General features: G+C 44.3%; 1 protein-coding gene and 1 long non-coding RNA gene across 7 annotated transcripts in view; one reads left to right on the top strand and one right to left on the bottom strand.

Moving 5' to 3' along the window:
• Positions 1-23,373, bottom strand: part of RAB3IL1 (RAB3A interacting protein like 1) — a 43,012-nt gene extending 19,639 nt beyond the window's left edge. Inside the window, exons 1-2 of one of the 6 annotated variants that reach the window (XM_058689264.1) lie at positions 22,816-23,373; positions 11,760-11,840 (exon numbers count right to left, since the gene is read on the bottom strand). In XM_058689264.1, the coding sequence (XP_058545247.1) occupies positions 11,760-11,840; positions 22,816-22,937 (203 nt within the window). In that variant the 5' untranslated portion in view covers positions 22,938-23,373. Of the gene's footprint in view, positions 1-747; positions 915-11,759; positions 11,841-21,302; positions 21,333-22,213; positions 22,737-22,815 lie in introns of those variants that run through there. The other 5 variants (XM_058689269.1, XM_058689267.1, XM_058689266.1 and 2 more) reach the window with 5 other exon arrangements.
• LOC131487996 (uncharacterized) overlaps positions 1-23,900 on the top strand; it is a 170,127-nt gene that overhangs the window by 95,176 nt on the left and 51,051 nt on the right. The window lies entirely within an intron of this gene.

Consider the following 23,900-nt stretch of genomic DNA (forward strand, 5'->3'; position numbering starts at 1 on the left):
CACCCAAGTACTACCAAAAAACATCACGTCATCTATACATCCAGTGGTCATCCAGTGGATTCCGGGGTCTCACTAGCTCCTCCCACCGCCCATTGAGCTCTGCTCCTCAGCTGCAAAGGATAGGCTCAGAGAAGTTCGGGAACCTATTTGATATCACACAGCCAGGGGTGATGGGGCTGAGACCCCTTACACCAGTTTTCTGGAAGGACAGCCCAGAAGCCAGAGAACTCACTAGAGGCTGCAGCTACTTGCAGCCAGACAACAAATGGGGAGCCTAGGAGAGGCCTGGCCAGCTGGAGGGGAGGGAGAAGTGAAAGGTGTGTCCTCTGCCTTTAAGACACTGCCCTTCCCCACCCTCCTCCCTGCCATCCCCATCCCCCCCTGACAGCCCTGACCACAGACCCTTGGCTGGAAACAGATGAGCAGGAAGCTGCCCGCCTGGATGACCCAGGCCCTGATTCTGAACTTAGGTCTCTCCTCAGCTCACTGTGTGACCCAGGAGATGTGCCTTGCCCCCTCTGAGCCTCAGATTCTGTGTCTGTACAACCACCAAGTTAGAGAATCAGGGTCACCCCTTGGCAACTGACCTTGTAGGAGGCTCATGAAATCCCTCATGGTTCCACGCCAGTCCCCCCCGCCCCCAACCCCAGTCAGGAGCCTGGCCTCTCACCCCCTCTTCCCCAGTGCCGCTGCAGAGTGGCAAGAATCCTCCTCCCCTCCCCTCTATGATCAAGGTCACTAGCTCACCTGTCTGGGTCCCAAGGCTCCTCTCCCAAGTTCCCGTCAAGGGCAGGTCCCAGAACCGATGGAGTGTAGCAGACAGCCCCCGAGCTCATTGCCAGGAACACAGGGCATGTCCCTTGGGCAGGACACCTGGTGTGCTCCTTGGGGGCATCCATTGCCAGGGCCAGCCTGAAGGTCCCTCCGGAGACTGCCAAGCAGGCGAGCAGCAGAAGCCCTTCTCCCCCACCCCTGGGCTGAGCCTCCTGCTAACCTTTGCTATCTCTGAGAAGCAGCAGCCCAGGAGGGAGGCCCCTCCCAGCAGGCCTCTATCTCCCGAAACCCCGTAATTATTAACTCCCATGGCTCGGCGGGCAGCAGACGGCTCTGGGGCCCTCCTTCCCGGGCTCTGGGCCAGGAAAGGTAAGACACCCTAAGGGGTCGTGGGAACTTTCCTTTACATGCCCAAGGCCCCAGGCTTTCACTCGGCCCGAAGACGGAGCTGTCTGTCCCCTCCTTGGCCAGGTTGCTGAGTTGGAAAGAGCCGGTCCAGCCCAGGCTCTATCTATTACCAGTCGGTTGTGTGGCTTTGGGCAAGAACCTCCACCTGCCCCACCCCCCATCCCCGGCCTCGATATCCCCTCGATATCAACCACCAGCGTGCATGGACACCTCAGCGTAGCAGGGAGGAACACAGGCCCGGTGTCAGGCCGGATTCACACCCCACTTCTAAACTATAAACCTTTGGGCATGTTACTTTCTGTGCCTCAGTTTCCCCGACTGTAATATGGAATCTTACCCTCTAAGGCACACCAGGCCAGCTGCTACTGCCCCAGACATGCCCTACACCTCCGCTTTCCTCACACAATGTCCCCTACATCACATCCTACCCCCTGCTGATAAATCTCTTTTGCGAATACCCCCTCTGCCAACAAGCCTTCCCCTGTGGCATGGGAGGGGGGGAGCCCTCAGACAGATGTCCACCTTGTGTCATGACAGTTGGAACGGTCGGACACCCCCACAAGAAATGAGTGGCCCCGTGGGCAGAGGCTGGCCCTCACTCACCACCAAATCCTCAGGACCCCCTTGTCCGGGACGTGGTCAGGCTCAGTCTACCCAAGACAGTTGGTGTGTTTCACCCTGTCTCATTTGGCTTGAAATCTAATCCTGCTTCTGCGGTTCCTTGGCTCTGTGGCCTTGGGGCAAATCACCTCACCTCTCTGGGACTCAGTTTCCTCATCTGTGAAACGGGCACGATTGTCCCCGGTGAGGTTGTGAACATCACAGAAGGTAACATCTGTGAAGGGTCTGCCACCCTTGAGATGAGAGTTTCATTTCTCTCTACTCCTTTCTCCCTCACCTTCCCTCTTCTTTCCTGTCAGCCTCTGAGTTCCCCGTGGGGGAGAAGCCGCCAGTTCCTGACTAGCAGTCACACCCCCCACCCCCCAGCCCTGCCCCGCGGATAACAACATCTCCTACTCAGGCTTTGGGCTTCCATGCTCTCAGCCTAATGCAAACCAGATGCTGGCCTTGCCTTTCCTGGCAGTGAATTTTCCATGGCCTGCTCCCACCCCCTTCCTGTTTTTGCTCCTCACGGATCCCCTGCTAAATTCTCTCCGTGCCCCCACCTTCCTCTGCAGGGCAACCTCTGGGCCCACCTGGAAACAATTAATGGAAAGCAGGAAGTGTGGAAAGGCGGGAGGTGGGGGAGGGTCTCTCCATCATCCCAACATGGCAGGAGGGAAAGGAGCTCAGTCCGGCTGGTGACAAAGTGTATAAGAGACAGTCCCTCGCTGCTAAGCACCAGCCAGCCCCTCGGGGAGGAAACGGAGTCAGAGTCGCTTTGAGGGCCGTAGAGAAAAAACTGCTACCTTCTGGACATTTAGGCATAGCTGGGACTTCATGGGGAGCTTTAAGGGCCTCGTCCTTGGCTGTGACTTAGAAAAAAATCGGAGCCAGAAGAGGCCCAGGCCTCGCTGTTGCAGATGAGGAAACTGACTTGGAGGCTCGTCCAGGGTCACCGGTGAGTCACAGCCAAGAGGCAGCCGGGGACTGCTTGCCAGTAAAAGCTGCTCCCCGAAGTCACTTCCCGGGCTTGCTATCTCATCATCCCCGCTGCCCTTCCCCCGCAAGGAGCCCTAGGCCCCATCACGAGGATGCTCACAAGGCCACCCGCAGCACCTGGCCAGCCGGACCTGGATCTTCCCCACCATCCTCAGCCCCGTGAACCCCCTCGGGGCATCCAGGGCTGGCCCTCCTCGGGAGGACTCCACCATTCCCAAGAAAACAACAGCCCGAGGGCTCCCTGAGAGCTCGGCTCTGGCTGCCCCTCCCTCGGCCAGCTGTGCTGAGTGTTTGGACAACTGGATGGAATGTTTTGCAGCTACAGTCCTCCCTGGGTCCCTGAGCTCAGATTTCAAGAGGGGCGGGGCACAGGATGCTGGCTCCAGGGAGAGAGAGAGAGAGAGAGAGAGAGAGAGAGAGAGAGAGAGGCTCAAGAGGTCAAATAGGAGTCTGGAGCACCCCCCCGTCCCCCAACGCCCTGCCCAGACCCGACCAAGACCACTGGCTGGCCAGCCCCAGTGCGGTAGGGAGATGGAATGAGCCTCAGGCCCCCCCCCCCCCCCCCCCGAGAGGAGGACAGAGCAGAGGGTGGAGGTGGGGAGATGGAATGAGCCTCAGGCCCCCCCCCCCCAGAGGAGGACAGAGCAGAGGGTGGAGGCAGCCAAATGGTGTCAGAGATTTGGTGGGGCCAACCTGGTGAGGTCAGGCCCTGGAGACAGTCTGGGCTCGGGGAGGGGTCAAGGCCCAGGACAGCACTTTGAGAACACTAAGATTGCGAAGATTCCACCACAGAGATGGGTCCATCTGCTACTATCCCCATTTTACAGATAGAACAATTGGGGTCCAGAGAGAGTAGACCATCCCAGGTGATGCAGCGTGCTGCGTGTAGAGCCAGAACCCAGGGCTCCAGAACCGAAGCTCACTCTTCTCATTATTTTCATGTTCCCACCCTCATCTCCAGCCCCAGAGACACACACACCCCCGCCACTGAATCGTCATCCTTCCTCTTCCTTAAAGGACGCAGACAAGGGGCGTCTGGGTGGCTCAGTCGGTTAAGCGTCTGACTTTGGCTCATGTCATGGTCTCACTGCTCATGAGTTCAAGCCCCGCATCAGGCTCTGTGCTGATGGCTCAGAGCCTGGAGCCTGCTTTGGACTCTGTGTCTCCCTCTCTCTGCCCCTCCCCCACTAGCGTTCTGTCTCTCTCTCTCAAAAATAAACAAACATTAAAAATAAAAAGGGATAACCTACGCAAGTGGGGGTACTGAAGGTTCACAAAGAGAACACACAGACGCTAGGCTCGCTGCCAGCCTCTGAGAGCATTAACCCACTGCAGACAAAGGCTGGAGGCTCTGGTAGCCAGAATTCCTGCGCCTTCTCCCACCCTGGGGCCAGAGGTCTCCCAGATTCCCCAACACAGCTGCTCAGGCCTCCCAGAGCCCCTTGAATCAGGCTGACAAGACACACAAGTCCTAGACCCAACTATATGGAAGATAGTTTGAGCCTCAGTTTGCTCACTTTGCAATTGAAAAGGTTACCTTTGCTCCACTTGCCTTGCCATCATATTGTGGGTGCTGATGACAAGGAACAGGAGGTTCCAGTGGGCCCCTTTGGAGACTTAAATATTTCCCAGCAATAAAACCTTTGGAGCTCACTTGAAGAAAGGAGGGAGGGGATTCCTTTGAGCCCAGATGGGTGTGGGAGTCCCACCGAGGTGCCTGGAGGCCTGGGTTAGATTCCTGGAGGTGGAACCTGTTTGGCCACTCCCAGCACCTGAGCAGGAAAGTTCTCGGCCACCTAATGGAATTCGAGAACCAGCCAAACTTTCAGAGGCAGGTGTGGCTAGAGGGGGTGGGTTGGCCCCACCTCACTCCCTTCCAAAATGGTGGGATGAGGCAGGGAGTCTTTTTTTTTTTTTTTTTTTAAGTATATTTATTTGTTTAAGTAATCTCTACATTCAATGTGCGGGCTCAAACTCAAGACCTTGAGATCAACAGTTGCATGCTTCTCCGACTGAGCCAGCCAGGCGCCTCGTGCCAGGATCTTTACATTTGATCGATTGGGTTCACCCTCAGACCACCCGATGTGGTCCTTCATTGCTTTCTGTTCCCATTTTCATCATGGAGGAATGGAGACTAGGTGGAAAGATTTGGCAATAGGAACAAGTGAAGAAATTAGGATTAAAAAAAAATTTTTTTAACGTTTATTTATTTTTGAGACAGAGAGAGACAAAGCATGAACGGGGGAGGGTCAGAGAGAGGGAGACACAGAATCTGAAACAGGCTCCAGGCTCTGAGCTGTCAGCACAGAGCCCGACGCAGGGCTGGAACTCACGGACTGCGAGATCATGACCTGAGCCGAAGTCGGCCGCTTAACCGACTGAGCCACCCAGGCGCCCCAAGAAATTAGGATTTTAATCCACATTGTCTAACTCCAAAAGCTCATGTTCTCATCCCTCTACCATTTATCCTCTCAAAGGGTAAGGTGAGGCTTTTTTTGAGAAAAGAGGGCTTGAAGAACAAGCAGGATTTAAATATACAAAATGGAGGATGGCATTCTATGCCAAGGAACACCAGGAACAAAGCCTTGGAGGTGGGACAGAGCAGGGCACACAGAGAGAAGCCAACTCTTCCCTTTGGCTGGAGCTCAAGCTGATTTGGGGGACACTAGAGAAAAGACTGGACAGGCAGTCTCGGAATGAATCACGAAACGTGTTAGAGGCCAAGTTAAAGAGTTTGGACTTTATTCTAAAGGCTCCAAGGAGACAGTTAAACATTTTTGAGCAGGGGAGTGACGTGATCAGAGCCCTGCTATGGGAAGATTAAATTAACAGCAGTGTGCATAGAAAATAGAAATGAACTTATCAAATATCCTGAGAGGTAAAGGCTTTCTAAACTTAGATGCATTTGAAGAGACCTCAAAAGGAAAAACCAATAGATCTGTTTACATTAAAATTTAAAACTTCTCCATCTTCCTCCTTTCACCAAAAAATAACCAAAATTAAAAGGCAAAAGGCCTAGGGAAAATATCCCCAGCAAGTGGCAAAGTGTTGACATCTTTAATATATAAAGAAGTCACAAAAATCAATAAGGAAAAAAAAAAAGAAAAGAAATAGGAGTCCAGTAAACATGTTCATTCATTCATTCATGCATTCATTCAAGCAACATATAATGAGCATCTGTGTTGGGTGCTGAGAAGATATTAGTGGACAAAACAATTTATTTTAAAAAGTATTTGGAAACCTGGGAATGAGAGGGAACTTTATTAAATTGATGAAGAGTATCCACCAACACCCCACAGCCAATATCATTCTTTCTTTCTTTCTTTTTTCTTTTTTCTTTTTTTTTTTTTTGGCAAATATTCTTAACGCTGAAATTCTAGAAACAATCTTTTAAAATCGGGAATGAGACAGGCATGGCTGCTATCATTACTTCTATTCTATACTATATTGGTGATTGTAGACAGTGCAATAAGTCTAGAAAAAGAAATTTAAGACACAAATATTGGAAAAGAAAAATCAGAACTCTTCTTTTTCCTAAATGATTGTCTACGTGTCAAATTCAAAGGTTTAACTATAGAGAACAAACTGGAGGGGAGGTTGGGGGGAGATGGGGTAAATGGATGATAGGCTTTAAAGAAGGCACTTGTGGGGCGCCTGGGTGGCTCAGTCAGTTAAGCATCCGACTTTGGCTCAGGTCATGATCTCACAGTTTGTGAGTTGAAGCCCTGCGTCGGGCTCTGTGCTGATGGCTCAGAGCCTAGAGCCTGCTTTGTGGATGCTGTCTCCTGCTCTCTCTGCCTCTCCCCAACTCGTATTCTGTCTCTCTCTCAAAAATAAATAAAACATTAAAAAAAAATTTTTTTTAAATAAAGAGGGCACTTGTGATGAGCACTGGGTGTTATACATAAGTGATGAATCACTAAATTCTACTCCTGAAACCAATACTACACTATCTGCTAACTAACTTGAATTTAAATAAAATCTTGGAAAAAAAACAAAACCCAAAGGACTCCATAGAGTCCTATTATTATTATCTATTATCTATATCTATTATTATAAAAAGAGAGCTTGGCGAAAAGGTTGGCTATAATATCAATATAAAAATTATTCACAGTTCTGTACACTGGTAGAAGATGGAAAAATAGAATTTTAAAAATACATTATTTATTATAGCAATAAACGATAAGAACCTATCATAAATCTAACAAAACACTTGCAAGACTTATTATAGAGGAAATTTTAATTTTGGATACAAATTATAATAATTATAGTATTATTATATAATCTAAATTATTCCAATAATAAAAATATCAAAATGATACAAATTCTAAAACTAGGTACTTCGCCAAAATGCCAGTTTTCTCAAATTCGATCTACGTATTTGATGCAATTGTAATAAAAGTTCCAACAGCGTTTTCCTTAAATATGACATGCTGGTTTTAAAATTTATATAGAAGAGTAAAAATATCGAAGACATGCCTGAAGAATGAGGCACTTCCTTACTCCCCAGCTATCAGGACTTACAAAACTCTAGTACTAAAAACAGTATGATATTAGCTCAAGAATGAACATATATAGACTGATGAAATCGAAACCAGAAAAAGACCAACACATATCTGGAGCTCTGATGTTCAGATATAGCCTTGCTGATCAGTGGGGAAAGGAAGGGACCATCAAATACATCATGTAGGAACAACTGATCGAGTCTATGTGGATAAGATAATTGGAACCCTATCTCACACTATGCGGAAAAATTAATTCCAGCTTGATTACATATGGAAAGAAAAACTCTTAGAAAAAATTGTAGGAGAATATCTTTTTTACTTCAGAGAAAGATTTTTAAGTAATTTCTACACCCAACATGTGAGGTTCGAATCCACAACCCCCAAATCAAGAGTCATATACTCTACTGATAGAGCCAGCCAGGTGCCCCACGAAAGGAAAGATTCTAAAAAAAAATAGGGGCGCTTGAGTGGCTCAGTCAGTTGAACGTCTGACTTGGGCTCAGGTCATGATCTTGCAGTTCATGGGTTCAAGCCCCATTTCAGGCTCTGTGCTGATAGCTCAGAGCCTGGAGCCTGCTTCGGATTCTGTCTCTCCCACTCTCTCTGCTCCTTCCCTGCTCATGCTCTGTCTCTTTCTCTCTCAAAAATAAATAAACATTAAAAAAAAATTTTAATAAAAAAAAAAAACATAAAAAGCGCTAACCATGAAGGAAGACTGATAAATCCAACTACATTAAAACTGAGAACTTCTTTTCATCAACTGACACCATAAAGTAAATAAAAAGATGAGCCATGGGGCACCTGGGAGGCTCCGTCGGTTGAGTGTCCAACATCAGCTCAGGTCAGGATCTCGCAGTTTGTGAGTTCGAGCCCCGTGTCGGGCTCCGTGCTGACAGCTCAGAGCCTGGGGCCAGCTTCAGATTCTGTGTTTCCCTCTCTCTCTGCTCTGCCCCTGTTTGCACTCTCTCTCTCAAAAATAAAAACATTAAAAATAGTGATAATAAAAAATAAAAAGATGAGCCATAACCAACAAAGTTGTAGTATCTAGAATATAAAAGGAACAGGAACTCTCAAGTCAATTAAAAAATATATATAAAATAATTAGAAAAATGGGCAAAAGATATGAACGAGCATTTCAGAGAAGAAACATTACAAATGGCCAATAAGGGTTCGAAAAGATACTCAAACCTAATCACGTTGGTTATCAGGGAAATTAAAATAAAACCACAGCGAGAGAGCATCTCACGTTCACTAGGATTGGCAAAAATTAAGAAATCGGATAATACCAAGCGATGAACAAAACACACATCCATCCACAACAACTATAGCATTGGTATGAGTGTAAATTGATAACTGTTTCGGTGAGCAATTTGACATTACCTTCTAGAATTGAACATTTGTGTGTGCCGTGACCAAGCAATTCCACTCCCAGGTATATGTGCTACAACAATTCTAGCACATTTGCACCAGGAAACGTGTGCAAGACACTTCATAATAGCAATCCAAGTGTCCAATGAGCAGGGGCTAGATAAATGCATCGTGTTATTCGTTTACAGTTCCTATAGCAACTGTATCCAGTTACCATAAACCAGGAGGCTTAAAACAACAGAAATTTATTTTTCCACCATTCTGGAGGCCAGAAGTCCAAAACCAGGATCACCGGGCCTCAGTGAAGATGTCAGTTGGTCTCTACTCCCTCTGGAGGCTCTAGGGGAGAGTTTGTTCCTTGCCTCTTCCGGGGTCTGGTGGTAGCTAGTATTCCTTGGCTTGTAGCCACACCACTTCTCCATTATCTTCACATTGCCTTCTCCTCTTTCATTTGTGACAAATGTCACTCTGGCTCCCTCTCATAAGGACACTTGTGGTTGCATTTAGAGCCCCCCTGGATGATCTAGGATAATCTCCACATGTCAAAATGCTTAACTTAATCACATTTGCAAAGATCCTGTTTTTATGTAAGGCACAATATATTGGTTTAGGGGTTAGACTCTGATATGTTGGGGGGGGAGGGCTTCCCTCCCCCCCCCCCCCAGTTTTCTGCAGTCTGCCATCAGTCTGTCACACACACAAAATACATTCACCCTATCCCAACATCTCCAAAAGTCTTAACCCATTGTAATATCAACTCAAGCCCAAAATCTCATCTAAATATAATCAGCTGAAACCCCCAAAATTCATCTAAACTAGGTTTGTAAGATTGGATAGAGTCCATTCTGGGGGGAAAAAAGTTCTTCTCCATTTCTAAAACTGTGAAACTAGTAATGAGTAATCTGTTCCCCTAATATGATGGAGTGGGCATAGTATAACAGTTACACACATCTTTACTCCAAAAGGGAGAAAATGGAAGAGAGAAAGGGACTGGTCCCAGGTAATTTCAAAATCCAGCAGGACAAATTCCTCTAGTTTTCAAGGTGTAGGACTAATCCTCTGTCACCCACAGTTCCTGCCTCCACATCTGTGGTTCTGACTTCCAGGTCCAAGGCTCTGCCCTCTGGGCTTGAGGTTAATCCCTTTTGTCATTCTTCGTTTTTCTTAACAGTAGGCACATGTGTGAAGCTGAGTCATTTTATAAGCCTATTTCCTGCCTCTAGAATCGTGGGGGTCCAATAGCCTTCCTTCATTCCATTCCGTCTCTGTCCCTTTCCATCTAAGATGGCAGCGTTTCTGCTGGTAGAACTCTCAAAAGTCTTGTGGGTCTCCTGTGTATGTCACAGAGATTCACATCATTACAGACAGCCCTCCACAGATCTCTTCTGGATAATTCTATCTCTATTCCTGGCTTCTGCTGAGATGGTTGAGTGGATCTATGAGTCATACACTTAATATCCTCAAGACTAGCAAAAAGCTGTTCAACCACACCCATGGCCTTCTCCCTAGAGCACGTTGTTCTAACAGTAAATCGCCTAATTTTAGTATATTTCACAGTTCGGAAAGGTTGCAAATTTCCCCCATCATCATGTGCTGGTTCCTTTTGATGTAACAGTTCTTTCCCTGAGATATCTTTTTCCTCTCTCATTTTATGATAATCAGCAAGAAAAAACCAGGCCGTATCTTTAACATTTTGCTTGGGAATCACCTCAGCTAAAATCCAAGTTTATCACGTACAAGTGCTTCTAACAGTGCTTCTCGAAATTCTTCCAGCTTCAACCCATTACCCATTCCAAATCTATCTTCACATTTTTAGGTGTTTGTTACAGCAGCATACTACTCGATTCCAAAATTTGTATTAGTTTGCTATGGTAACTGAAACAAATTAACACAAACTAGATGGCTTTTCCCAACAGAAATTTATTTCACACCATTCTGGATGCCCAAAGTCCAAAATGACTATCACTGTGCCCAAACCAAGATGCTGGTAGGTCCATGTCCCCTCTCAAGGGTATAGGGAAGACTTCTGTTCCTTGCTTCTTCCAGCTCTGGGCAACTGCTGGCATTCCTTAGTTTCACTCCAATTTCTGCTTCCAATGATCACTTTGCTTTTCCTCTTCCGTCCATGTCAAATCTCCTCTTCCTCTCTCTTATAAAGAGGCATGTGATTGACCTTGGGGCCCACCCTGATAATCCAGGATAATATCCACACACTTCAAGATCCTTAACTTAATCACAGCTGCAAGGATCCTGTTTTCAATAAGGTAACATCCACAGGTTTCCGGGACTAGGACCTGATGTCTTTGGCGGGGCGGTAGGGTGGGGTGGGGGGCAGTTTTCATCCTATCATAGTTCTGTTCTTATAATAGAACTTTAAACAGCAACGACAGTGAATGAATATTTATATGTCACTTACTTCACTCCCTACTCCAATGTAAGCTGTGTGAGGACAGGGCCTTGTTTCACTCACCACTGTATACTCAGTCCCTGGAAGAGTGACCACCAGGTAAATGGTACCCAATAAATATTTGCCGAATGAACTACTAAGGTGGATATTTATATGAAGAATAATACAAGTAAATAGAAAATTTTATGGTATAACATCAAGTGAAAAAATCAGTATGCAGATTTTTATATATAAGGTAATTGTTTTCACATAAAAATTCTACACTAAAAAAAAAAAGCAACTGGGGATGTAGGGAACTCCTAGAGTCCATCACTTCACAAAAGCAGCTAACAAACTGGCAAAACTATCAAAATCAGTTTTACCAGAACTCTGGAAACAGCTCAAAGTTTAGAGCAACCAGGTGAACACTTATCAAGAAACAAACAACAGGGGCGCCGGGGTGGCTCAGTTGATTAAGCATCCAACTCTTGATTTCAGCTCGGGTCATGCTCTCACCGTTCATGACATCAAGTCCCACGTCAGGCTCTGCTGACTGTGCAGAGCTTGCTTGGGATTCTCTCTCTCCCTCGCTCTCTCTGTTCCTCCCCCTGCTTCCTCTGCCTCAAAATAAATAAATAAACATTAAAAAACAAACAAACAAACAAGAAAGAAACAGCTGAATTTCACCAAGAAAGTTTCATGATAATTTCACTTACTTTGGCCATCCCCCGCTCGCCAGCTCTGTGGCAGCCTCTTGAAGACAGTAACCTTGAAGACAATATTCCTGGTGTGAGTTCCTAGTATTAGAGGAAGCAGAACAGACCTGCTACAGAAAGTATTGGGGCTGTTTGTTTTGACCTGTCTGGTGGCTCTCTGCATGTCTGGCTCAAAGGGCTTGCCTTTGTTTTGCCTAATGCAGAACTCTCCCAGAACCAAGGGGGCATTTGTTGAAAATACATAAAGGCCATGCGATTGGCTGCTGCCAACTGGGACAAATGATCGCATTTGGAGAAAACAACAAGCAAATAAAAAAGCTTAGGAAGAAAGGCTGGAGGATAAAATGATTTAGGGAACAAGGACTTTGAAAAGCTCCTACAGCGGCACCTGCGTGGCTCAGTCAGTTGAGTGTCTGACTCTTGATTTCGGTTCAGGTCATGTTCCCAGAGTTGTGGGATGAAGCCCCATGTCAGGCTCCACACTGAGCATGGAGCCTGCTTAATATTCTCTCTCTCTCTCTCTCTCTCTCTCTCTCTCTCTCTCTCTCCCCTCCCCGCCCCTCTGCTCCTTTCCCCTGCTCATGTGCATTCTCTCTCTCTCTCTCCCCCTCTGCCCCTCTGCTCCTTTCTCCTGTTCATGTGCATGCTCTCTCTCTCTCTCTCTCAAAACAAAAACAAAAACAAAAACAAGAAGTTCCTACATATTCCTGGGAATAGAGGTCCATATGCATGCCCAGGGCTGGGTACATGCTCAGAAAAGCCCTGACAAGGCCCTAAGATCTTACCTCTCTAGCTGATCACCAGATTCTCTGCAAGCAGGAAATGAGGGCCAAAGTAGAGTTGTAAATTGCATGATGGATTGTTGAAGGCATTTCCCAATCTACATACAGTGCTCATCTGCAAAGACTGGGAGGTTTTGTTGTTGCTGTTCTAGGCATTTAAGGAAATCTCTGTCAAATGACTAACTGACCACTAAGCTAATGACACAGAGACTTTGGTGGCCATGGAAAACAAAAAATAGACTTTCCAAAATTAGTTCCTGAAAAGTCACTAAACTAATAAACAACAATTTCTATCACAAGCAGCAACAAGTCTTAGCATGGTAGGAAATCTTATTCCCAGAGTTGTTTCATTATAATACTCAAAATATCCAGTTTAGAAAAAAAAATATGATGCATCAAAGGGAGCATGGATTATACATGGCGGGGGCGGGGGGGATGTCCTTGAGGAAGCACAGATATTGGATATAGAAGACAAAGGCTTTAAATCAACTATTTAAAATATACTCAAAGATATAAAGGAAACCATGTGTAAAGAACTAAAGGAAAACAAGATAATTATTTATCTCACCAGTCAGAAAATATCAATAAGGAAACAAAAGTTATAATACAGAAACAAATTCTGGATATGAAGAGAATTAGCTGAAATGAAAAATTGACTAGAGTGTTCAACAACAGATTTGAGCAAGCAGAAGAAAGAGTCAGCCTACTAGAAGATAAATCAATTGAGATTACCCAGGCTGTGGAACAGAAAGGAAAAAAAACATGAAAAAAAAAAAAAAAGAAACACAACCAAAGAGATGTATGAGACAACATCATGCATACTAACAAATGCATAGTGGAAATCCCAGAAGGAGGGGCAGGGGAGAAATAAGAAAGATATAATGGCTAAAAACTTCTAAATTTGAAGCAAGACTTAATCTACACATCCAGGAAGCTTAATTAACTTCAAGTAAGATAAACTCAAAGAGATCCACACCAGGACATAATCAAACTGTAGAAGGCCAAAACCAAAAAGAGAATCTTTAGAGTGAGAAAAGTGACTAATCACATACAAGAGAACCTCAGATTCTCCAGCTGATTTCTCATCAGAAACTTTGGGGGCCATAAGGAAGTGGGATAATATATTTGAAGTTCTGAAAGGGAAGGAAAGGCAGCAAGGAATTTTTATCTGGCAAAACTATCCTTCAGGAGTTAAAGATAAATCAAGACATTTCCAGAATAACAAAAATTATAAGAATTTGTCACTAGTAGACTTTCTTTACAAGAAATGTTAAAGAGAGTCCTTCAGGCTGATATGAAAAGACAGTAGACAGTAACTCAAATCCATATGAAGAAATGAACACTGATATAAGTAAATATAAAAGTCGGCAATGATGAATTCTTTTAATGTAACTCTTTTTTTTTTATATAATTTAAAGGACAACTGTAATAATTATAAATCTATGCTGATGGATACCTAATATATAAAGATGTAATTTGTGATGCTAACAACATAAAGGACAGGGATGGAGCTATAGAAGAACAAAATTTTTTTACATTATCAAAATTAAATTGGTATTAATTTGAACTAGATTATTATAAATTAAGATGTTAATTGTAATCCGCAGGACAACAACTAAGAAAATAAAATATATCTGGTAACAGAAACAACAAGGGAATCAAAATGTTACATTAGAAAACATCTAACACCAGGGCACCTGGGCAACTCAGTCAGTTGAGCATCCGACTTGGGCTCAGGTCATGATCTCGTGGTCTGTGAGTTCAAGCCCCACGTTGGGCTCTGTGCTGACAGCTCGGAGCCTGGAGCCTGCTTTCAATTCTGTGTCTCCCTCTCTCTCTGCCCCTCCCCCACTCATGCTCTGTCTCTCTTTCGTCAAAAATAAATAAACATTAAAAAAAAAAAAGAAGGGGCGCCTGGGTGGCGCAGTCGGTTGGGCGTCCGACTTCAGCCAGGTCACGATCTCACGGTCCGTGAGTTCGAGCCCCGCGTCAGGCTCTGGGCTGATGGCTCGGAGCCTGGAGCCTGTTTCCGATTCTGTGTCTCCCTCTCTCTCTGCCCCTCCCCCATTCATGCTCTGTCTCTCTCTGTCCCAAAAATAAATAAAAAACGTTGAAAAAAAATTTAAAAAAAAAAAAAAGAAAAAGAAAACGTCTAACGCAAAAGAAGGAGGAATTGAGAAACAACAAGATATAAGACATATAGCAAACAAAGTGGCAGACATAAGTTCTTATTAGTAATTGCATTAAATATACATGGATTAAATTCTCTAATTAAAAGACAGGTTAATGGAATGGATTAAAAAAACACATAATGCAATTATATGCTGTCACAAGAGTCTTTCTTTGGCTCAAAAAGTCAAATAGGTTAAAAGTGAAAGGATGGAAAAGATAATCCATGCCAAAAATTAACAAAAAGAGAGATGAAGTGGCTGTACTACTATTTTAAAAATAGGCTTTAAGGCAAAAATTATTAAAAGAGACTTTATAAATTATTTATATTTATTTTTTATTTATAACCATAAATTATTAAAAGAGAGGTATTATATAATGATAAAAAGCTCAATCCATCAAGAAGATATAACAATAATAAACATATACTTAAGGGAGAAATAAATATGACAATAATAATAAGGACTCCAATACTCCATTTTCTTTTCTTTTTAATGTTTATTTATTTTTGACAGAGAGAGAGAGAGAGAGAGAGAGAGAGCACAAGCAGGAAAGGGGCAGAGGATCTGAAGTAGGCAGAGAACACAATGACAGCAGAGAGCACAATGCAGGGCTCGAACTTACCCATCATGAGATCATGACCTGAGCCAAAGTCGGATACTTAATCAACTGAGCCACCCAGGTGCCTCTCCAATATTCCATTTTCAGTAATGGATGGAACTACTACACAAAAGACAAACAAAGAAATAGAAGCATTGAACAACACTATAAACCAACTAGACCTAACTCCACCCAACAACAGCAGAATATACATTCTTCTCAAGTAAGCATGGAACATCCCTCAGGATAAACCATGTTTATACCACAAAACAAGTCTCAATACATTTAAAACTACTGAATGCATTTGAAGTATTTTCTCTGACCACAATGACATGAAACCAGAAATTAATAAATGCGATATGTGAAAATACAATAATACTTTTACATGCCCAATGGCATAAAAAGAAATCACAAGGGAAATTAGATGAGATGAATGAAAATAAAAACAGCATATATTAAACAGAAGAAAGATCTCAAATCAATAACTAAACTTCCAACTTTTTTTAAATGGGCCCAAAGAAAATGTATTGAATATGTAACTGAATGTCCAGAAGTAGGACTTGCTTTAGACATGGACTGTTTCAGGGGCTCAAGCACTGTCCTCAAGATCCAATGTCTCTCTTGTCCTCTTCCTGGTTTAACTGTATTCTCAGACTGGTGCTCCCTTTGGTAGCAAGATATTTACAGAGTCTCCAACCTCATAACTCAACCTCACTCAAGTCCCACCCTAAACCTCAACTTAAGGAACTTAGAAAAAAACCAAACTAAACCCAAAGTCAGCAGAACTTTGGAAGGAAATAAAGATTGGAGTGGAAATAAAGGAAATACAGAATTGAAAAACAACAAAGAGAATCAATAAAAACAAATGATGCTTCTTTGAAAGGAGTTAACAAAATTGATGAATTTTTAGTTAGAATGACAAAAAATAGAGATAAAAGATTCAAGCCACTAAAATCAGGAATGAAAGTAGGGACATTGCTATCAACTTTATAGATACAAAAAGGATTGTAAGATAATATGATGAATAATTATATACCAAAAAATCAGATAATCTAGATGAAAAGAAAATTTCCTAGAAGACACAAACTACTAAAACTGACTCGAGAACAAATAGAAACCTGAATAGACCCATAAGAAGAGACTGTGAAAGTAAACAAAAAATTTCCAGTAAAGAAAATGCTAGGACCAGATTGCTTCACTGGTAAACTCTCTCAAACATTTAAAGAAAAATGAATACCAATCTTTCTCAAACTTTTCCAAAAAATAGACCCTGCTTCCTAATTCATTCCATGATGCCAGTGTTACTTTGATACTAAGGCCAGACAAAGAAATTATAAGAAAAGATATCTATAGACCAATATGCCTTATGAATATAGATGCAAAAATTATCAACAAAATACTGAGACATTTGAATCCAGCAATTAAAATGATCATACTGTATGGGCAAGTGGGATTTATCCCAAGAATGCAAAGGCGGTTCAACTTATGAACATTAATCAATGTAATACACAGTATTAATGGAATAGAGGAAAAGAGTCGCATGACCATGTCAACGGATGTAGAAAAATAATTTGATAAAACCCAACACCCTTACTGATGAACCTTGAAAATATTATGGTAAGTGAAATAAGCCAGTCACAAAAAGACAAATACTGTTTGATTCCACTTATATGAGATACTTAGAAATGAACTATTGGGACCTCATCAAGATAAAAAGCTTCTGCACAATCAACAAAATTAAAAGGCAACTGACAGAATGGGAGAAGATATTTGCAAATGACATATTGGGCAAAGGGTTATTATCCAAAATCTATAGAGAACTTATCAAACTCAATACCCAAAAAACAAGTGATCCAGTGAAGAAATGGTCAACAGATATGAACAGACATTTTTCCAAAGAAGACATCCAGATGGCGAACAGACATGCAAAAAAGATGCTCAACATCACTCATCATCAGGAAATACAAATCAAAACCACAATGAGATACCACCTCACCCCTGTCAGAATGGCTAAAATTAACAACTCAGGAGACAACAAATGTTGGTGAGGATGCAGAGAAAAGGAAAACCTTTTGCACTGTTGGTGGGAATGCAAACTGGTGCAGCCACCCTGGAGAACAGTGTGGAGGTTCCTCAAAAAAATTAAAAATAGAACTACCCTATGATCCAGCAATTACATTACTAGGTATTTATCCAAAGGATACAAAAATGCTGATTCAAAGGGGCACCTACACCCAAATGTTTATAGCAGCACTATCGACAATAGCCAAAGTATGGAAAGAGCCCAATGTCCATTGACTGATGAATGGATAAAGATATGGTATATATATACACAATGGACTATTACTTGGCAATCAGAAAGAATGAAATCTTGCCATTTGCAACAACCTGGATGGAACTAGATTGTATCATGCTAAGCGAAATAAGTTAGTCTGAGAAATACAAATATATCATTTCACTCATATGTGGAATTTAAGAAACACAACAGATGAACATAGGGGAAGGGAAGGAAGAAGAACATAAGAACAGAGAGGGAGGCAAACCATAAGAGACTCTTAAATACAGAGAACAAACTGAGGGTTGCTGGAGGGGTGTTGGGTAGGGGGATGATCCAAATGGGTGATGGGCATTAAGGAGGGCATTTGTTGGAATGACCACTGGGTGGCTCAGTCAGGTAAGCGTCTGACTCTTGATTTTAGCTCAGGTCATGATCTCATGGTTGGTGAGTTCAAGCCCCATATTGGGCTCTGTGCTGACACTGTGGAGTCTGTTTGGCATTCTCTCTCTCCCTATCAAAATAAATACATAAATTAAAAAAAAAAAGAAATGGGTAAAATTTTAAATGTTATGTTGTGTTACATTTTACCACAATAAACAAAGTTTGGGGGGAAAAACCCACCTAACACCTTTCATGATAAAAATACTCATAAAACTAGGACTCAGAGGGAACTTTCTTAGCTCGATAACGGAGATCTGTGAAAATCCACAGTTAATATCATACTCAATGGTGAAAGACTGAAAGCTTTCCTCCTAAGATCAGAAACACTATGAGGATGTCTGGTCTTGCCACTTCTATTCAACATTTTACTGGAAGTTTTAGCCATGGGAAGAAAGTAAAAGGCATCCAAATTGGAAGAGAAGTAGTAAAACTGTCTCTATTTGTAGATGGTGTAATCTTATATGTAGAAAATCCTAACGAATCCACACAGACACTATCATAACTAATAAATGAATTCAGCAAAGTTGCAGCATATCAGATCAATGTGCAAAAATCAGTTGTATTTCTATACACTAGCAATGAACAATCCGGAAAAGAAATTTAGAAAAACAACTTCACTGGGGTGCCTGGGTGGCTCAATCGGTTAGGCGTCCGACTTCAGCTCAGTTCATGATCTCACGGTTTGTGAGTTTGAGCCCCCTGCATCAGGCTCTGTGCTGACAGCTCAGAGCCTGGAGCCTGCTTAGGATTCTGTATCTCCCTCTCTCTCTGCCCCTCCCCCACTCACACACACACACACACACACACACACACTCTCTCTCTCTCTCCCAAAAATAAACATTAAAAAAGAAAACTTCATTTATAATATTATAAAAAATAATAAAATATTTAGGAATAAGATTAACAAAGGAGTACAAGACTTGTACGCTAAAAACTACAAAACATTGTTGAAAGAAATTTAAACAGATCTAAATAAATGAAAAGACATCCTATGTTCATGGACTGTAAAGAAACAATATTGTAAAGAAAGCAAAGTGATCTACAGACTCGACGCAATCTCCATCAAAATTGCAACTGTCTTTTTTGCAGAAATGAGCAAGTTGATCCTCAAATTCATATGGAATTTTAAGGGATCCTACATGGCCCAAACAATCTTGAAATGGAAGAACAAAATTGGAGAACTCACACTTCCCAATTTCAAAACTTCTACAAAGCTGCACAACCAAAACAGTGTGGTACTGGCATAAAGATATATAGACGAATGGAATAAAATCAGGAGTCCAGAAGTAAACCCATACATCTATTGACAAGTGATTTTCAACAAGAGTGGCAAGACCATTCAGTGGGGAAAGAATAATCTTTTCAAATAGTAGTGCTTGGACAACTGGATATCTGCGTGCAAAAGACAAGAGTCAGTGGGGGGGACCTGGATGGCTCAGTTGGTAGAGCATGTGACTCTTGATCTCAGGGTCTGAGTTCGAGCCCCACGTTGGGTGTAGAGATTACTTAAAAAGGAAAAAAAAGACAGGGCACCTGGGTGGCTCAGTAGGTTAAGCGTCTGACTTCAATTCAGGTCATGATCTCATGGTTTGTGGGTTTGAACCCCACATCAAGCTGTTGCCGTCAGCACAGAGCCTGCTTCGGATCCACTGTCTACCTCTCTTTTATCCCCTCCCTGGCTTGCACTCTCTCTCTCCCTCTCTCAAACAAAAAAAAAAAAAAAAAGAAAGAAAAGAAAAGAAAAAGAAAAAGAGAAAGAGAAAGAAAAGAAAAGAAAAGAAAAGAAAAGAAAAAGAAAAAGAAAAAGAAAAAGACAAGGAAAAAGAATGAAGTTGCACCCCTACCTCTCACCACATACAAAAATTAACTCAAAATATGTCAAAGACCTACGTGTAAGACCTGGAGATACAGAACCATTAGAAAACTTAACAGTAAATTTTTATGACCTTGAATTTGGTAACGATTTCTTAGATATGACACCAAAAGAACAAAGAACAAAAGAAAAAATGAACTGAACTTTGTAAAAAAAAAAAAAAAAAAAAACTTAAAAAAATTTTTTTAATGTTTATTTTTGAGAAACAGAGACAGACGTGAGTGGAGAAAGGGCAGAGAGAGGGAGACACAGAATCTGAAGCAGGCTCCAGGCTCTGAGCTGTCAGCACAGAGCCTGACGCGGGGCTCAAACTCATGAACTGTGAGATCATAACCTGAGCTGAAGTGGGACGTTTAACCAATTGAGCCACCCAGGCACCCCTAAAAACAAACAAACAAACAAACAAACAAAACCTTTTGGGCATCAAAGAACATTCTCAGGAAGGTGAAAAAACAAACCAAAGAATGGGGAAAAATAGTTGTGAATCATATATATCTTGTAAGACTCTAGCATCCAGAATATATAAAGAACTCTTATAACTCAAACAATAGGAATACAATCCAGTTAAAAGATGGGAAATGGACTTGGATAGACATTTCTCCAATGAAGACGTGCAAATAACCAATAGGCACATGAGAGGTTCAACATCATTTGTCATGAGGGAAATGCAAGTCAAAACCACAAGGAGACACCACTAAGATAGCATGGTTTTGTTTTTGTTTTTGTTTTTGTTTTGTTTTTAAGGAAAATAACAAGATGGAGAAACAGGAATCCTTCAGGCCGTGCTGGTAAAAACGTAGAATAGTACAGCCACTGTGGAAAACAGGCAGCTCCTTGAGAAGTGAGCCAGAGAATTACCATGTGATCCAACAATTTCACTCCTAGGTATATACCCCAAAGAACTGAACGTTTAAAGAAAAACATCTCTATAAATATACATGGTAGATAAAAAAAAAAAAAATGGAAACAATCTGGATGTCCATCAACCAAGGAAGGAATAAACAAACTGGGGTATATCCGTACGGTGGAATATCATTCAACCCAGAAAGGAATAAAGCACCAACATGTGCTATAATGTGGCTGAACCTTGAAAACATCAGGCCAAGGGAAAGAAGCCAGACATAAAAGGACAAACGTTCTTTGATTCCATTTATATGAAATGTCAAGAAAAGGCAAAGCCGTATAGACAGAAGTAGATTGATGGTTACCAGGGATGGGAGAAAGGGGTGAACGGGGAGTGACTGCGTAATAGGTACTGGGTTTCCATCCGGGTGACGAAAATGTTCTAGAATTAGTGGCGATGGTTGGATGAAGTAAAAGCCACTGAATTAATTGTACATGGAAAACGGTTAAAATCGTGACTTTGATGGCATGTGCATTTTCCCTCGATGTTAAAAGACAGGAAGGAAATACATCAAAATGATAATCTTCGGTGATGTTGGTTTTCTTCACCGCGCTGCATTTTCCTAGCTGCCTACAATAAACATACGGTGCCAGAATAAACTTAAATCGCCTCTGTTGCTGTGTGAAACAAGGCTGTCCAACTGTCAGGTGCACACAGACCTCCCGGGGGATCCTGTTAAAGCGCAGATTCTGATCGAGTGGGCTAGGGTGGGACCTGAGAGTCTGCATTCCCAGCAAGCTTCCCCCGACCTCCCCTGGAGCAGCCAGGCTCCTGAAATCAGCAGCCCAAGCAGCCAATGAAGCAGGTGCACCGCAGCGGAGATGCCCACACAGAGAAGACTCTTGCTTCTGGGTGCCCTCCCCCCCGCCCCCCGGGGCCTATGTAGTGTAGGACCCACTGAGGTTTATCCGAAATTCAGATGTAACTGACTGCCCTGTGTTTTTATTTGCTAACTCTGAAACCCCAGGCTGCGGTGGAGAAGAAGGGTTGAGGCTGTGGTTGTCCGGGCAACCTGGGGCTGAGACACTTCAAGGCCACTAAAGGCGGCTTGCTGGGTGGTCCCGTCTACCTAACAGAGAGCCACCAACACGGCTTACTCCTCAGCTGCCCCGCCCGTCTGCCATCCTCCCCACTGCCCTTGGGTCTGTTTCACCCACCTGGCCCCCTCCTGGAGAAGACTGCCCTAGAAACTGGCACACAGACTCCCACCTGATCTGGCCGCCTGGTCCGGCTGCCCACAGGGCAGAGGAGTCCCCTCCAGGACACCGCTGCCAGGCAGCCTGACCTGCCGACCAACCCGGGGTCAGTAACCGAGGGCCAGGAGGCAGTCTGCAACGGCCTGGAGACTCGGGTGTGAGTGGAGGCTCGGACGAGGTACTTCGCTTCTCTCTGGGCCTTGACACCTACCTGTAACAGGTGGATAACACTTCTATTCCCCAGTTCTGATGATGAGATGAAACCATTTCGAAATAGCGCTCCGTGCACTGCCTGGCACCTAGTAAACGCTCAAGATATCGGGGAAACCATAGCTTCTTCTCTTCCCCTCCCACAATGCCCAGCACGGGGCTAAGCACAGCTCAGCTGACGTTCAGCACGCACCCGTGGGAGCTGAACAGCAGGAACTTCCCGGAACAGTGAAGGGACGCACTGCTCTGACCTGGACAGGTGGCCTCCTCACACCCTCCCAGCTCTGCCTCTAATTCTTTGTGACTTGAGGTAAGTCCATTCCTTTCTTTACGCCTCGGTGTCTTTGTCCACCAAGTAAGCGGGTGGATGAGCAGCCATCTGTGTTCTCTCACAGCCGTTAATGTGCCCATTCCACAGATCAGGAAGCCTGAGGCTACTGACTCGCATGCAGTGAAGGTGGGACAGCACCCAGGTCTTCTTAAACCCCGCGGGGTTCTTCAGGAGAAGCCTGGCCCGGGGTTCCCCCCCACCTCCTCACCTGCCCATTAGCCCCAGCTCTAAGCTGGTGGGGAAGGGGGTTGTGGATGGGGTCTGCACCTCACCTGGCTGGCCTCGGTGGGGCAGAGTCCATGGGGACAGGGCCGCTCGGAGATCCCAGCGTTCTCCGCGAGGCTGTGGTGAATCCTCTTGCCTTTCGTATCCGGCTGGGCTGGCTCCAGACCATTCGATGCTATTCCATTGTCATTGGCAGGACTGGGCTTGGTGAAGCTGGGCCCGGCGTGTCCCAGCGTGTCCCAGCCTCTCCCCGTCCCCGTTGTCTTTCTACAGGAGCCGGAGCTCATGTGTTCGTCTCTTGGGATGTTGAGTCTACCCAGCCCTTCAGGGATCGGGGCTGCTGGCCCCAGTGTAGAGATGTTGTTATCTGTATTACTTACAGGCCCCAGGCTGGTAGGGTCCCTCCCCTCCTCTGACCAGATATGCCCAGCCCCCCTCCTTTTTCTCTCTTGGCTTCTGCCCTGTTCTTTCTGTGATTGGCCCAAGAGAGGGGTGTGGGCCGGCAAGTACCCTGCACAGAGCCGGGAGGCAGCATCCAGGGCTGGTTGGGCCACCCCAGGGCCTCCTGCCCACTGCCCCCCAGCCAAGCCGGGTCCTCTGCTTCCTGCCCAGCTGGGGCAGGCCTGGAAGGGCACAGTGGCAGGCCCTCTGTGATGCTCCTGTTGCCATGGTGATTCTAGATGAAAAGACCATAGCATTCTGTCCCCGGAACCTCCCCCCATCTTCCCAGCTCTGCTTTGTCTGCCTCCGGAGATGGCTCTCCGCTGGTGGCCTCGAGAGCTATGGCTCTGCTGCGGTCAGCGTCTCTTCTGTGCGTCTCCTAGCCCCCTGGACCTCCCTTTAACCCCAACAGAGACCACTACCCTAAGAGTAAGCCTCTGCCCCCACCCCCACCCCCCAAACTGGCATCCACTAGAGAGGTGATGGCGGGTCATGAAAAAGCCGCAGGATTCAAAATGAAAAGACCCAGATTTCAGCTCCAGCCTAGCCTTTTATAGCTGTGTGGCCTTGGATACAACAGGCCTTGAGCTTCAGGGTCCTCCTCTGTAAAATGGAGATAATAATACCCTATCGAACTGTCCCTCAGAAATGCCTCCGTGACTTTGCATGGACTTTCCCTTATATGTAATAC

The sequence above is a fragment of the Neofelis nebulosa genome, chromosome 10 (assembly GCF_028018385.1).
Source record: "Neofelis nebulosa isolate mNeoNeb1 chromosome 10, mNeoNeb1.pri, whole genome shotgun sequence".
Lineage (NCBI taxonomy): Eukaryota > Metazoa > Chordata > Mammalia > Carnivora > Felidae > Neofelis > Neofelis nebulosa.